At 46.3% G+C, this 15,130-nt stretch overlaps 1 protein-coding gene across 1 annotated transcript; it reads right to left on the bottom strand.

The window, feature by feature from the left end:
• Positions 1–2,893: 2,893 nt before the first annotated feature.
• LOC141290289 (perforin-1-like) lies at positions 2,894–4,832 on the bottom strand. Its single transcript, XM_073822469.1, has 2 exons — positions 4,315–4,832; positions 2,894–4,190 (listed from the first exon to the last, which is right to left on the bottom strand). The coding sequence occupies exons 1-2, from the start codon at positions 4,830–4,832 to the stop codon at positions 2,996–2,998; spliced, it is 1,713 nt and encodes a 570-aa protein (XP_073678570.1). The 3' UTR covers positions 2,894–2,995.
• Between the last annotated feature and the right edge of the window lie 10,298 nt (positions 4,833–15,130).

Here is a 15,130-nt window from a genome sequence, read left to right as displayed (position 1 = left end):
GAAAGGTGGCGGCCTGGCGCCGAATTGAATGGAATAACCTTTCTCTACAGTACGCAGGACCCATATAGAAATATTTGGCAGTAGTTTCCACGCTGCCAGAAATTCTACTAAGGGAACCAGCCTCTCGAGACTGGTCTCTGGATTTATTAGAGGAGCTAACTTGGTGACCTGTAGCAGCGAACTGGCAGGATGCACCTGAAGTGAGCGCTCTCGAGACCCCCGTGGGGGTGGCGAACACTCTGGTTCCGCTACGTTTCCGGGCGGAAGGACCAGAGAATGAAGTTCGCGGGAGACTGCCGCGCCCTGTAACACCGGCAGGGTTAGCTGACGAATCTCCTGAGGGCCCCGAAGAGAGGTGGTCACCGTACTCCTCAGAGGCGGTGAGGCACCTGAATCTTCGAGAGGGGCTGCCCTCATTGGCCCTGGGCCACGACCATCAGGGCCGTTTAGCCGCGGCCCTCTTGGACTGTAGGACGACCCTCAGGTCGGGCCTAGTCTTCGAGGACCCCGGCTTGGAGCGTTGCTGAGCCCGCCCTCTAGGCCGCGCCGGAGGGGCACGGGTAGCAACGCTCCTTTTCTGGGTCTCCCTGTGTGAGGAGCTGGAGTGCGGCTGGGGCTGCTCCCGTCCAGCAGCCCCAGAGGAGAAAGTGCGGCGAGGGAGGTAGCGCTGGAACGCCGCTGCCTGCCTACGGGCCTCCTGGTGCCTGTTGACAACTGTGTCAACAGAGTCACCAAAGAGGCCAGCGGGGTGCAGGGGGGCGTCCAGGAGCGTGACCCTGTCCTTCTCTTTCATGTCGGACAGGGTCAGCCAGAGATGCCTCTCCGCGGCCACCAAGGCTGCCATAGACCGCCCAACAGCGCGAGCGGTCTCCTTGGTGGCCCGAAGCGCCAGATCAGCGGTCCTACGCATCTCTGACACGCTCACCTCCTCGCCATCACTAAGCTCCTTCAGCAGGTCGGCTTGGTACGCCTGGAGCACAGACATGGTGTGTAAACATGCACCAGCCTGACCTGCTGCCGCATAAGCCTTGCCCATCAAGCCTGATGTTACTTTTAATGGCTTGGTGGGCAAGGACGGAGCCTTCAGGGACGATGCCAGGCCGGGAGACAGATAGCTCGCTAGTGTCTGCTCGACCTGAGGCATCGCCCTGTAGCCGTATCCCTCCATCCCCCCCACATTACCGTAGTAATCTGAGGCGGGGGAGTAGAGACGAGAGGAATACGGCTTATCCCACGACCTCGCGATTTCTTTATGGAGGTCGGGGAAAAAGGGAAGGCTCCGTTTGGGAGGTGCTGATTTAGCCCGCAGGAAGCGCTCATCAAGCCTGCTCGCCTGGGGCTCTGGATCTGGAGCGGGTGACCAGCTGATGTTGAGCTTGGCCACCGCGCTCGTCAGCACCTCCACCAGCTCCTCATACTGGGGTGAACGGGGGGGCGGTTGTGGGAGGTCAACGCTCTCGATGTCAACCTCCTCGGAGGAAGACAGGAGAAGCGTTGACTCCTCCTCTCGGAGGGAAGGAACCGCAGTGCGGGCTTCCTCATCCAAGAGGAGGTCATACGATCCGCTGGGTGAGGAGAGAGATAGGGGATCACCCGTCTCAACTCCCTCCAGCAGATCTAGCTGCGAACCCCACGAGTGCAGCTGCCGCTCCGCCTCGACGGAAGCGGGGCCAGACCCGCGGGGAACGCTAGCGAAAGCCCCCTCCTCAAAGAGGGCTTTCCGGGAACGGAGCAACCGCAGCGGCATCCGCTCGCACTGCGGGCAGCCAGCCCCCTCAAGGGCTGACCTAGCGTGCTCCGCTCCTAAGCAGGCTACACATAGATCGTGTGTATCCCCACCAACAATGAAGCGTTGGCAGGGAGGGACACACCGTCTATGTGGCTGCTGAACCGCCATAGATCGCTCGTTCTTAAAAGAACGTTCGTTCTTAAAAGAACGTTTTCCCCCTGGCATTCTTGCTCAAATAAAAGTAGTGCAATTGGCACTGAAAAACAGCAGAATGCGAATCAGACAGACAATAACACAGAGCGCTCTCGCTGAATGACAAAAGCTGACGCCAGCTTCAAACGCACGTGCTTTTATACTTCCTGGTCGATGACGTCACCGCGCCTGTGACGTCACTCCCGTTTCTCATTGGACGTTGGACATGACTCAGAGTGCGGCCCGCCAATGGCGTTCCCCACAGCGTTTCAGGACGCAGTGTAGAGTTCCCGGAAGGGAACTATTGTTATAATCTCTGAAGCTGTCTAGACTGTGAAATCTCACTTGTCAGTCAGGGAAACTTTTAGAGTTTCAGTGATGACTAATCTGAACACCTCTGATTAGCCATTGCATTCCTAAACTCAACAGAATCGTGTGATTGGTTATAATGAATAACACCGTAAAAACATTTTAAAAAAACACTTCCCCAGCCTTACAGATACTCTGCCTATGAAAGACTGTTTTGGATTACCTTCGTCTCTCTCATTGTGTGTGTGGTTTACAGTATTATAGTATTGCCAGAGCACTTGAAGTAAATGTAAATTCAGAAATTATAATTATTCTGTGTAACAGTGGCTCAGCTCAAGCCTCTGATACTAGCTCTAAAATGAAGTTTTGGAATTAGCAATGGAGGCATTTTTGTAAGATTTGTAAGAAATTAGTCATACACTAGTGTTTTAAAGACAAAGCCTGACAAATGCTTTGAAATAAAACATCTCAACATTGTCTTGAGCATTTGAAACCATGGTATACAGTAAGTAGAATAATTGTTTCCATAAAATTATTACTTTGCATTGTGGCTTTTCAACTCACATCTGCATTATTTTCCAATAAAAATAAAAAATAAAATAAACACAAACACACATAGATATGTCTTTATGAATGCTTTATTAATGCAAAAATGTAGGAATATAAGTAAGCAAAGGTTGCAGGTTTTTTTTAGCAGATGGAAGTGCTTTTAAGGCTATATTAGGGCTATTTTTCCACGCATAAAGGATGGGTTCATATTGCAGGTCACAGAATAGTCAGCTTTCCAACAGTACTGTTGAAATTAAACTTATCTGAGTTATTGAATGCTAATTCAAGCCTCGGCAGGTCTTTAACCAGAACACCATTTCTTGAGCTGAAAATATCAGCCAGAGGGGCAGCCATTGGAGAAGGTTTGTATTTATTACACTGTGGGCCCTGCAGACTGGGAGCACATTTCACTTCATAAGTAAAAAAGAAGGTGCCATATTTAAAAGCACAAGCATCAGTCACAACCCCACTTCTAAGACGAAAAGTGCATGAACCAAGGAAATCGCTGTTCCAGTACCTGTCTTCATCATATACTTCAAAAGTTATTTGTGTGGACAACTGGATATTAACAGGACCAAAATTAAATGTTTCTGCCCAACTTGGATTGTCATTATTAGCAATGATCGCAGTGCGCATGGATCTTCTGCCATATGTAACTAAGACACAGCCATCTGTTTTTGTAAATGTATCTCCATACAGACCTCTGGCTCTGAGATTGTAGACTTTCAGGGTGGCGAGTCCTTTTTCAGATGGACAGCAGTTAGACTTTATAATTCGACTACTTTCACAAACACAAGCACATCGGTCTCTTGCGCTGCACTTTCTACCAATCTTGCAAGGCTCAGAACAAACCTTCATGAGAGCATTTTGAATGATGTATTCTTCAACAGCTTTCTTCAATCCTTTCCTTGCAGGGTGTTTAGTACTCAGTAAGACATGGAGGGGTTTCAGAGAGTAATGCACAACTCCAGGGAGACTCTTTAAAGACTCAATCCATTTTTGAAGGGCATTTGGATGTGATGAATGAGAAAAAAGTAGATCTTCTCCATTTACGTTTCCTCCGATAATTTCCATTTGACGATCATTAAACATGGAGCTGAACTTTTGATTTATGCTCTTCTTCTTCTTCAGTTCTTGACAAAAATGTGAAGTTGCTGCTTTGTATGTACCAGAGGCTTCTACATCCAAACAGTCTTTTACCGCTGTGTCTGTAAGTCCACTCATTGTTGCCTGACAGCTTTTGATGGCTGTTATGGCTTTCATTTGCCCTCCTAACTTAACACTTGTGATATAGTGAGTCCCATACGTGGTGATCAGGTTACGGTAGGCGTCTCGATCGTAGGATGCAGGGAGTGATTTGATTGCTTCAAGAAACTCTGCTTGAAGAGGAGGCTTTGCAGCTACACGATATCTGTTAAAAACAGTAAACACATTTAAATTTAGTGGGAAAAAGAAGGAACAATTTAACAATTTGCAATTAAAGTTTTAATTTCATAGTTATTGTCTTTTTAACAGTATGAGTGTGGAAAAACAACCTGTAAAAACTGCATGCAACTTCATGTTTGGTAAAACTGTATTTGTCTGTTTTTGATTTTCTCATTGCAAAATTTGCTTCCCTGGAATGAGTGCCTCCAACTGCAGATCCATCAGCCTTTATATCTAAACCAATTTTCCAGTCAGCCGAGAGTGATGATGATGAATCATTAACCAGTGCTTCACTTGATTCAAAGATCTGACCGGAGACTTTCATTGAACACTTTGGCAATGACCTCCAGTCTACAACTGCTGCTGGTAGTTTCTGTTTTATTCCATTCATGTACTTGTTTTTACATAGTTTACAAGTGCCGTTTCCTAAATCCCATTTTTTTGTGTTGATCACATAAGAACCTTTTCGCTCCATGGTCACAACATCAAATCCTTCTCCAGCAAGATTGTGTCCTGGAACAAAGGGAGCATCCTTACACTGTTTTGATGTGCCTATGTCATCCTCTCCAGTAATGGTCATGAGAAGCAATGCCCAAAAAACAACAAGATAATTGTGCATCTGCCCCATGATCTGTAGTGAGAGAAAAATAATTCTGTTAAGGTCAAAATTGACGCCAGAACTTCTTTATAAAATTGATTATATTAACAATATAATTTTTAAACAGATAACAAACGTTTAAAATACAAGTATGTACTGTAAAGCAATAATGATTTCTTTAGAATCATGTGATTTACTTGATTACTTTTTTTATAGTTTCTTACCACTGAATTCACAGTTGAGCAGATGAAAATGAAATATATTTTCTCTCTAACTGCTCATTTTATATGATGGTTGTGTAGCTGTGGGTGTCAAAGATTTGAAGCAGCTACAAATGATATGCATTGTTGTAAGTGTTAGGGTTCCACCCTGACAGACTTTTCTAGATGTGTTTCTAGATGTGTTTGGTTTGGCGCTGTACAGACCGATCAACCTCTGACTTAAAGCAGTGCATAGTGGATAGATTGTTTTTTTCTGACTTGAGACAGCGCAGTATGCCATCAGGGGCAAACTGGGGCAAAATTTCAGGCCAGGAATTCTCACACTCATCCAGGCCATCCCATACAAATTACAATTGAAAACCACAGACAACAATATTTTTTGTATGGCCATCATTGTCACATAAAAAAAGTTTAAATCCTTAGGCTGGGCCGCACAAAATAATTAAAGGTTATCTCTTGAACGGCCTTATCTCTTCCTTTTTAGTCTCTTCATTTTTTCCTGACATCTCTCTGTCTTTCATGTGTGTGTTTACTTTATTCGCCGATTTTCTTTTATCTGTCACTTTTTCATCAACATGTGACAGGTACATATGTGTCAGAATATATCTTAGAAAAATCTTTTAACTGAACATGTTTTTGCATTAGGAAAACTTCCGTGGACGGAGAGCCTGAGCCCATAGCGACAGAGCCATCGCCTATAGGAACAACGGCGTGGATGATCGCCGTGGAGCCAGAACCAAGCCCATCCGACCAAGAGCAAGAGCTGGCCACTGTGCCCGCGACGGCGGAGATTTTAGTGGGGCGTGAGAGTGCTGAGGACAGCACCGCCCACTGCACTGCCTCTAAGGGTGAACTAAAACTAGACCTGGGACAGCTAGTGTCGGAACAAGACTTAATTGATTTCACTGAGGATATAGACACTGAACATCCTGTGTACCCTGAACTGTCTGCCTGCGTGGATTTCCCACCCACCCTTCCTCAGTTTAGGAGGGGTCTAGCAGCCCTGCTGCTTTAGCTCTGCCATCGCCATTTCCTGTCAGCCCCTCAGCTCACCCTCAGCCCACAATCTGTTTGCCGCGGGTCTGCCAGTCTACAGTCTACATCGGCTTCATGGCTGGAGGATCCCTCGTCTTCGCCTCCAGCCTCAGAGTCCTGGACTCCTTGTCTCCACCTTCACCCGTCGGTCCACCAGCTCCACCGGGCTCCATCGTCCCTCCAGCTCCGCCTTGGTTGGTCGTCGTCCCACCTTTGCCTCAGGACTCCACTCCTTCGGCTGCGCCTTGTCGCTCCGTCCCACCAGCTCAGTTGGGCTCCTCCCTCCCTCTGGCTCCACCTTGGTCCTCTGTCGCACTGGCTCCTCTGTGGACCTCCAGATCTCCGCCTCGGTCGCAAGAGCCTTGGGCTCCGCCTTGGCCCTCCGGATCCTCGGTGTCGCCCAGGATCATCTGCTCTCTGTCACCGCCTTGGGCTCTACCGCCACCTGCTCTGCCTCCGTCGGTTGTCCCCCTGGAGTCGTCAGCCCTTCCTTCACCATGGCTCCTCCCTCCGTTGGCTCCACCGTGGGTCACCATCATGGCTGTGGTCTGGGTCTTACCTGGCTCCTCCTGCTCCAGATCCCTCCTGTCTCCTCCTTGGCTCCTCCCTCCATCATCACCTCCCTGGACTGTTCTGTTTCCTCCTTGGCTCCTCCATCCATCTGATCAACCCTGGAACCCTTCCGGGAGTCCTACCAGGAAGGGGGTGTAATGTCACATCCTTGGACTGTTTGACTTGTTTTTTTTCCAGTATTTCCCCCTCCCCGTTGGACTGTCTGTTTGGTTTCCCCTATGCCCATATTTGGTCTTCCTGCTCATTAGTGTGATTCCCTCCACCTGTTGTTGTAATTATCTCCCCTTTATAAGTTTGTTTGATTTCCTTGTCCGGCTTCAATGTTACCTTCTGTGTGCATGTGTTCTTCAGCCATTCCTGTCTATTTGTTACCCTGCCTGAGGATTTATTAAAGACTTTATATGTACTTCTACGTCATGTTGTGTTTTCCTATATGCGTCGTGACACCTCCAAATTTAAAGGTCCCATTTTAATAGCGGTTTTTTAATAACGCAGGTTAAAATTAGTGATGGGAAGTTCGGCTCTTTTCAAAGATTCGGCTCTTTCGGCTGGGCTCCCTTAAAAGAGCCGGCTCTTACGGATCCCAAATGGCTCTTTATTTAGTATCACTCTGGGCCTTCTATTTTAGCCCAATTTATCAATTGTGAATGTTTTGTGTATTGGTACGCAATTCCTTCAGTTAAAATACAGTTGCTATTATTTAACATTTTAATAAAACTTTAATTGAACTCAACCACAGCATAACCTAAATAAAGGGAAAAGTCTTAACATATATAATAAACATATATAACAAAACACTTTTGTCTTTAGTGCAGGTTGGCATTGAGAAATATGAGATGCCTCAGCTTGGATGGGCTGATGCGATTTCTCCTCTCTGTAATTATTTGTCCTGTTTTTGAGAAGACTCTCTCTGAGGGCACCGGTGCTGCAACAATGCAAAGTCTTCCTACCATTACCTTAACCAGGTGTCTGCACTCAGCTTTGCAGTCTCCAACATCATTGAAATGCAGCCAGATGCTGCTGCTTTTTCGTTTTTTCACTCATTTTTTCACTTTCTCCCAATGTCCTCGCATTTAATGCCGTTTCTCTTTTCCCGCTTCTCTCTGTCGCTCTGTGTACCTGGCCTGTACCACTACACTCGCTATCTTTAAAGCACATGGAGAGTCGCACGATAATGTGGGTGGATAACTAGGGTTTATACGTAATTTCCGTGACATAGTTAAAGACAAATGCTTTAATCTTACTACTGGAACTGTCCGTTTTAAATGATTGTTAAACAGCAAGCATACTATGCAAAAGCACTGGTGCACTTAGTGTCCAAATTCACTCACTCGTTTTCATTCACTCCTTCAAGTGGACTGTATGAGTGGACTAATATAGGGAATAGTGAATGAGGGTATAGGGGGCGATTTCGTATACAACCATGTACCCTGCAAAGTGTTCATTGCTCCCTGCTCCCTGAGCGGGGGAAATCTGTTTACTATACTTCGAAACATTCATTCACATATGTGACCCTGGACCACAAAACCAGTCATAAGGTTAAATTTGTCAAAACTGAGATGTATACATCATATGAAAGCTCAATAAATAAGCTTTCTATTGATATATGGTTTGTTAGGACAGGACAATATTTGGCCGAGATACATCTATTTGAAAATCTGGAATCTGAGGGCACAAAAAAAATCAAAATACTGAGAAAATCACCTTTAAAGTTCTCCAAATTAAGTTCTTGGCAATGCATATTACAAATCAAAAATTACATTTTGATATATTTATAGTAGGAATTTTACAAAAAATCTTCATGGAACATGATCTTTACTTAATTCCCTAATGATTTTTGGCATAAAAGAAAAATCAATAAATTTGACCCATACAATGTATTTTTGGCTATTGCTACAAATATACCCCAGCGACTTAAGACTGGTTTTGTGGTCCAGGGTCACATATTTGCGCTACGCCACCGCATGTAGCGTCTTCACACACAGATGAAACTTACTAGAGAAGTGCATCTGTAAATAAATGCATTTTAAATTTACGTCTCGCACGCTTTAATGACCTTCAAATGGAACACATACGCTCGCTTTGAACTAATGAATACTGGCGGAATATCCTGTGATGTCCACTTCAAAGGGCAGTAACGTTGGAATAGAACAAACGTCGTAAGCGATGCGTGAAACACACAAAATGTGCAGAGCGGTGGGTCTCGAGGACTGGAATTGGGAACCGCTGCTTTAGTACATTCAGCAGGCAACAACATCAACAACATTAAAAAAAGAAACGTAGGGCAGCGGGCCAAATTGACTGCCAGGCCATTGGGAATTCTTGGAATACACTAATAGTGCAAGAGCTTTCTATTTTGAAATTAAAGCATAAATGCACACATTATAACCTGCATGTACACAATATAGCCCTCATCATTAAAGCAAAAATATAATATAATAATAATTAAAAAAAATCTGGAGCGTTATTAAAAATTAATCAGTGAAATGCTTGGTTTGGTAAAGTGATCCACCCCTTAGAGAAGGGATGCCCAACCCTGTTCCTGGAGATCTACCATCCTACAAAGTTCAGCTCCAACCCTGATCAAACACACCTGAACCAACTAATTAATCTCTTAGGTAGCACTTGATAATTACAGACAGCTGTGTTGGAGCAGGGCAACAAGCGCGAGGAAACTTGCTCTTGAGAAGAATAACAGCTTGTGGATGTCACGATCCAGGCGGGGTTGAGGAGTGGAGAATGATGAGGAGAACCGGAGTAAATGAAAACGTAAATGGTTTATTAAATAAAACACTGTAAGTAATACAAACAAACAAAAACCGGGAGTATAAGATGAGCACATGAACACAAGCAAACAGAGGTAACAGAATAATTGACGGACAAATGGGAAGTGCACACACAGACTCTTAAATATCCTGAAACGGGGGCGTGGTCACAAACAAGATAACAAGATAACAAGGGGGAAATACAAATATGGGCATGACTGAACTAACTAAACATAACCAAAAGGGGGAGACAAGGACTAAACCATATAAGCTAGAAACATAGGGGAAAAGACACTAGGAAAACATGACAGAACACAGACATGATACTGACATTACCCCCCCCCTCCCCCGAAGGCGCGTCCCGCGCCTAAAAACATCCAAAGGGGAGGGAGGGTGGGCGCCCTGGAGACCACTAAGAGGACACGGGATACAGAGGTGGTCTCCAGGGCGGATCAGGGATCTCAGGTGGCCATGGCGGGGCAGGAGGCTCAGGGAGCCATGGCCAAGAAAACAGTCCAGGAGACCATGGCGGATCTGGGGGTTCAGGAAACCATGGCCGGGACAATAGTTCAGGAGGCCATGGTGGATCTGGTGGCTCAGGAAGCCATGGCCGAGTAAACAGTCCAGGTGGCCATGGCCGGGTAAACAGTCCAGGTTGCCATGGCCGGGTAAACAGTCCAGGTGGCCATGGCCGGGTAAACAGTCCAGGTGGCCATGGCCGGGTAAACAGTCCAGGTGGCCATGACCGATCAGGGGAGTAGCCCCCCCCCAAAAAATTTTCTTGGGGGAACCTAGGGTATAGTCCACACAGGAGAGCACGGAAGGGCGCGCAGGAGAGAGCTCCGGCTCAGGAGGGCGTGCTGGAGACAGCTCCGGCTCTGGAGGGCGCGCATGAGAGAGCTCTGGAGGCCGCGCAGGAGATAGCGTCGGCTCTGGAGGGCGCACTTGAGGAGCGGGCTCTGGACGGCGCTCTTGTGGAGCAGGCTTTGGACGGCGCTCTTGTGGAGCGGGCTCTGGAGGACTGTACGACCCCAGCGGAGACTCTGGCAGAGCAGGCTCTGGGCGAGCGGTCACTGAAGGACGCTCTGGTGGCGCAGTCACTAGAGGGTGCTCTGGCGGCGCAGTCACTGGAGGGCGCTCTCGCGGCGCAGTCACTGGAGGGCGCTCTGGCGGCGCAGTCACTAGAGGGCGCTCTGGCGGCGCAGTCACTGGAGGGCGCTCTGGCGGCGCAGTCACTGGAGGGCTGGGCGGAACCAGCGAAGACTCTGGGAGACTGGGCGGAACCAGAGGAGACTCAGGAAGGCTGGGCGGAACCAGCGAAGACTCTGACTTGGCGGTAGCCATCTTGGGTGCAGACTCAGGCTTGGTGGCCATCTTGGCCGGGATTTCAGGTTGGGCGGTCATTTTGGCCGAGGGTTCAGGAACGGTGGTTATCTTGGCCGTGAACTCAGGAACGGCAGCCATCTTGACCGGGAACTCAGGCTTGGCAGCCATCTTGGCCGAGGCTTCAGGAACGACGGCCATCTTGGCCGGGAACTCAGGCTTGGCTGCCATCTTGGCCGGGAACTCAGGCTTGGCTGCCATCTTGGCCGAGGACTCAGGAACGGCGGCCATCTTGACCGGGAACTCAGGCTTGGTGGCCTTCTTGGCCGGGAACTCAGGAACGGCGGCCATCTTGACCGGGAACTCAGGCTTGGCGGCCATCTTGGCCGAGGATTCAGGAACGGCGGCCATCTTGGCCGGGGACTCAGGCTTGGTTACCATTTTGGCCGGGAACTCAGCAACGGCGGCCATCTTGCTTGCAGAATCCGACGTGGCAGCCATCTTGTTTGCAGAATCTGGCGCGGCAGCCATCTTGTGAACTGGCGTGGCGGCCATCTTGCTCATAGATATATATACATAGATGCCTCATTAGCGACTGTTTCTATGGGCCGTTATACGTACGCCATCAGCCATTTCACTGCGGTCTACTTGACGTCATTCACCCATAGATCTCATAGTAATCACTGAAAATTCGAAAATCCACAGTCCTGCACAGCCGTTGGTCTGCGAACCTACAGTATGGTGAATGACGTCAAGTGGACCGTTCCAAAATGGCGGACGCATCTACGTGCTTGGAGCGGTCCAATGCGGTATCTATGTATATATATCTATGATCTTGCTTGCCGACTCGTGCGTGGCAGCCATTTTGCGTGCGGACTCCTGCGTGGTAGCCTTCTTGCGTGCAGATTCCGGTATGGCAGCCATCTTGTGAGCTGGCGTGGCGGCCATTTTGGGAGCTGGCGTGGCGGTCTGAGGTACTGGGCTGAGGACCATCGTGGGGCTTAGGAGAACTTGGGGACACGTGTGAGGCAAGGGGGGAGTGAGGTCGCTGGAGTGATATGCGGAGGGTTATGGCTTTTGGTGAGATGGGGTGACTGTTGCATGTTTCCAGATGGGAGGAGGATTACCATCCTCCACCATGACTTGGAACGAGGAATTACACAAATCGAGAACAACATTTAGGAAATCTGCTACAGGACGGTAGCAATCACCAGGAGTAATCAAATTAAACAACCTATCATCTTTTAGTCCCATCTGGAAACATGCATTCACCATCTTGTCACTCCATCCCACCAGATGGTAAATGCTCAAAAACTCCTCCACATACTCCTCCAGCGAACGCTCACCTTGTTGTATGTTCCAGAGGAGGTCCTCAGCCCGAGTCATGTTGTATTCGGTCCGTCAATCTGTCACGATCCAGGCGGGGTTGAGGAGTGGAGAATGATGAGGAGAACCGGAGTAAATGAAAACGTAAATGGTTTATTAAATAAAACACTGTAACTAATACAAACAAACAAAAACCGGGAGTATAAGATGAGCACATGAACACAAACAAACAGAGGTAACAGAATAATTGACGGACAAATGGGAAGTGCACACACAGACTCTTAAATATCCTGAAACGGGGGCGTGGTCACAAACAAGATAACAAGATAACAAGGGGGAAATACAAATATGGGCATGACTGAACTAACTAAACATAACCAAAAGGGGGAGACAAGGACTAAACCATATAAGCTAGAAACATAGGGGAAAAGACACTAGGAAAACATGACAGAACACAGACATGATACTGACAGTGGAATGATCCAAGTTTTTTTTAAAGGGGTCATCCGATGCCCATTTTCCATAAGTTAATATGATGCTTTAGGGTCCAAAGGAAAAGTTTGTAATATACTTTATTAAAAATTCTCTGTGGTAGTGTAAAAAACACTCATTTTACCTGGTAAAAAATGCCTCTGTTCTCAGCAAGCGATATCAGTACCTGGCCCTTTAAATGAAATGAACCTCTGCTCACTCCGCCCCTCAGTTCTGTGGGGCGTGTCATTATATAGCACACGGGTGTTGCCTAGACAACAGTTGGGGTTATAGTTGTATAGTTTGGGGGGAAATGGCACTTGGGGGGCTTCGAAGACACTGTACAACCCCATCCATTTAAAATTTAATTTAAAAACCGGAGTTGGAACCGAAACAAGATGACACCCGCAAAGAAGTTCGGCAATTACGGCTTATACTGGAGCTGTCTGAATGGTTAGTGAACTTAATGTCGCTTTGATTTATCTTGTACTGGCAGAGTAGAGTACTGAGAGAGACGAACGCATTGTGTTGACTGTGTTTACTGTGGATACTTAACATGATGTGTTTACTGTGTTACAGAGCTGAACGTGGTGGGTTTACTGTGTTTACTGTGTTTACTGTGCAGACGAACGCGGTGTGTTTACTGTGGAGACTAACATGATGTGTTTACTGTGTTACAGAGCTGAACGCGGTGTGTTTACTGTGTTTACTGTGGTACAGATCTGAACGCGGTGTGTTTACTGTGGTAAAGTCCGGAACGTGATGTGTTTACTGAGGTATAGCTGATTGAACAAGAGCAAGTGATCGGTTAACATAACTTACCCCGTCCTTATATTGAAATAGTCTTTACTCATGTGCAGTTGCGGGCTGTAAACACTTTTGCAGGTATTGCGTTAAAGTTACATCATCATTAACATACACCGTTTAAAACCATCTAGCGCAGGGCTATTCAATTAGATCCATTTGAGGGCCGGATTATCGAACTGGAAATTTGAAGCGGGCCAAGGGGATGGGGGCCGTCCCGATCTTTTTCTAGGGGGCCTATACAATTACATTAAAATGTATCACTAAAATGAACTAATATTACCAACACCAACATCTATAAAAGGTTAAGGTGCTGTCTGTCAATCAATTAAATTTTTTTTTTTGTAATTAATCATGAATAATCGCTTATTTATATATTTATACTGTCATAATTTCACAATGAACCTCCAAATTAAGGTAGAAACAACAAAGTATTTTTAAACATGTGTTTAATAGCATCTTTTTACCAAGTAGCCTATTATTAATGAAGTATTGATATCAATATTGCTACTGGTGTCTCTATTAAATGAATTTTCTCACAGTTTTACATATTAATTATGTCCATTCAACATTACAGTAGAATTGAAAGCCCAACATTTAATAGACTCTGAAATATATAACAGCTTTTAATTTAGGTGATTTTAAAACAATCTTCACATAAACTATAAATTTTATATGCATAAAATATACAGATTATTATTGCCATATACTGGTTATAATCGTTATTTTATGTTTTTAATTTTACATAAGTGTTTGTTTACCACAAAGTATATTTTGGCCATCAAGATAACATCCAAATTGGATCATAAGAGCTTTAAAGTGCTTAAAATGGTTGTGCCAAATGCTTGAAAGTCATTGGAAAGTGCTTGAATTTCTCTCTCAAAAGGTTGTACAAACCCTGAAATGAATACTGTAATAACATTCGACTTTGCTTAAGTTGGTGTGACTTCTGGTTGTCTGACATAGCCTACATCAGCGCTGTTAATAACAGAATTCTGAGCAGAATTTGAATGATTCTCACTGATCTTTCAGCAATCTTAATTCATTCTGGGCGAATTCAAACACTTTTCACTGGATCTCGCAGCACTGTGCAGTAACAGTGTCGCCGAAATCAACTTTGGTTCCTGAGGCTGTTCTGAGCTTGGACAAGTGTGTTTGCGTTGCGGTCCGAGCTGATAAACGGTCCGCGCTGCGCAGCTCAAACTTGGCGCGCTTTGGTTTCTCTTTCGCTTCGTTTGCCGTTTAATGTTTCTCATATGAAACAGAAATAGAAGCACTTATGAGTTGAATAACGCGGTGGTCGCGCGATTGCGACCGCTCACAAAATTTAGTCGCACCGGCAGAAAAAATGCGACCATTTGGTCGCAGTCTGGAGCCCTACAAGCGTTTGTCAAATCTGCCGTCTATTGATGTTGCGATCTCCGGTAGATTGTTGTTGTTCTTGGCTCTCTTGCTTTTCTTTTTTGGCTGGCCCGCCTAGTGGACAAACTAATTAGTGCAAAAACCATTCAAGCCACCGGCTGCTCCCTCGGGCCGGACGAAGATGATTGGCGGGCCGCCAATTGAATAGCCCTGATATAGCGTTACAAAGCTAAGCTTTACACTGACCCTCGTTTATAAAGCAGTATGGTGAGAAATGATTCATGTAAACATTAACCCATTTAGACAGATCAGCGGTCACATTCCCTCAGTGCTGTCAGTTTACTTAACTCGGGGCGGGTCTATGCTAAAACACTGCTGTCTATCAACTATCGCAGGAGCGGCCTCTCTCGGTCATTATGCCACAACGTAATTTATTAATTTATTAATT

Source organism: Garra rufa, chromosome 17 (genome assembly GCF_049309525.1).
Source record: "Garra rufa chromosome 17, GarRuf1.0, whole genome shotgun sequence".
Taxonomy (NCBI): Eukaryota; Metazoa; Chordata; class Actinopteri; order Cypriniformes; family Cyprinidae; genus Garra; species Garra rufa.
Note: the sequence above shows the minus strand (reverse complement) of the source record. Positions and strands in the feature narration are given on the sequence as shown.

Coding starts and splice junctions, on each gene's coding strand:
- LOC141290289 (XM_073822469.1), bottom strand. CDS start 4,832: ATGGGGCAGATGCACAATTATCTTGTTGTTTTTTGGGCATTGCTTCTC. Junction 4,191..4,314: donor GTTGCATGCAGTTTTTACAG/GTTGTTTTTCCA, acceptor TGTTTTTAACAG/ATATCGTGTAGCTGCAAAGC.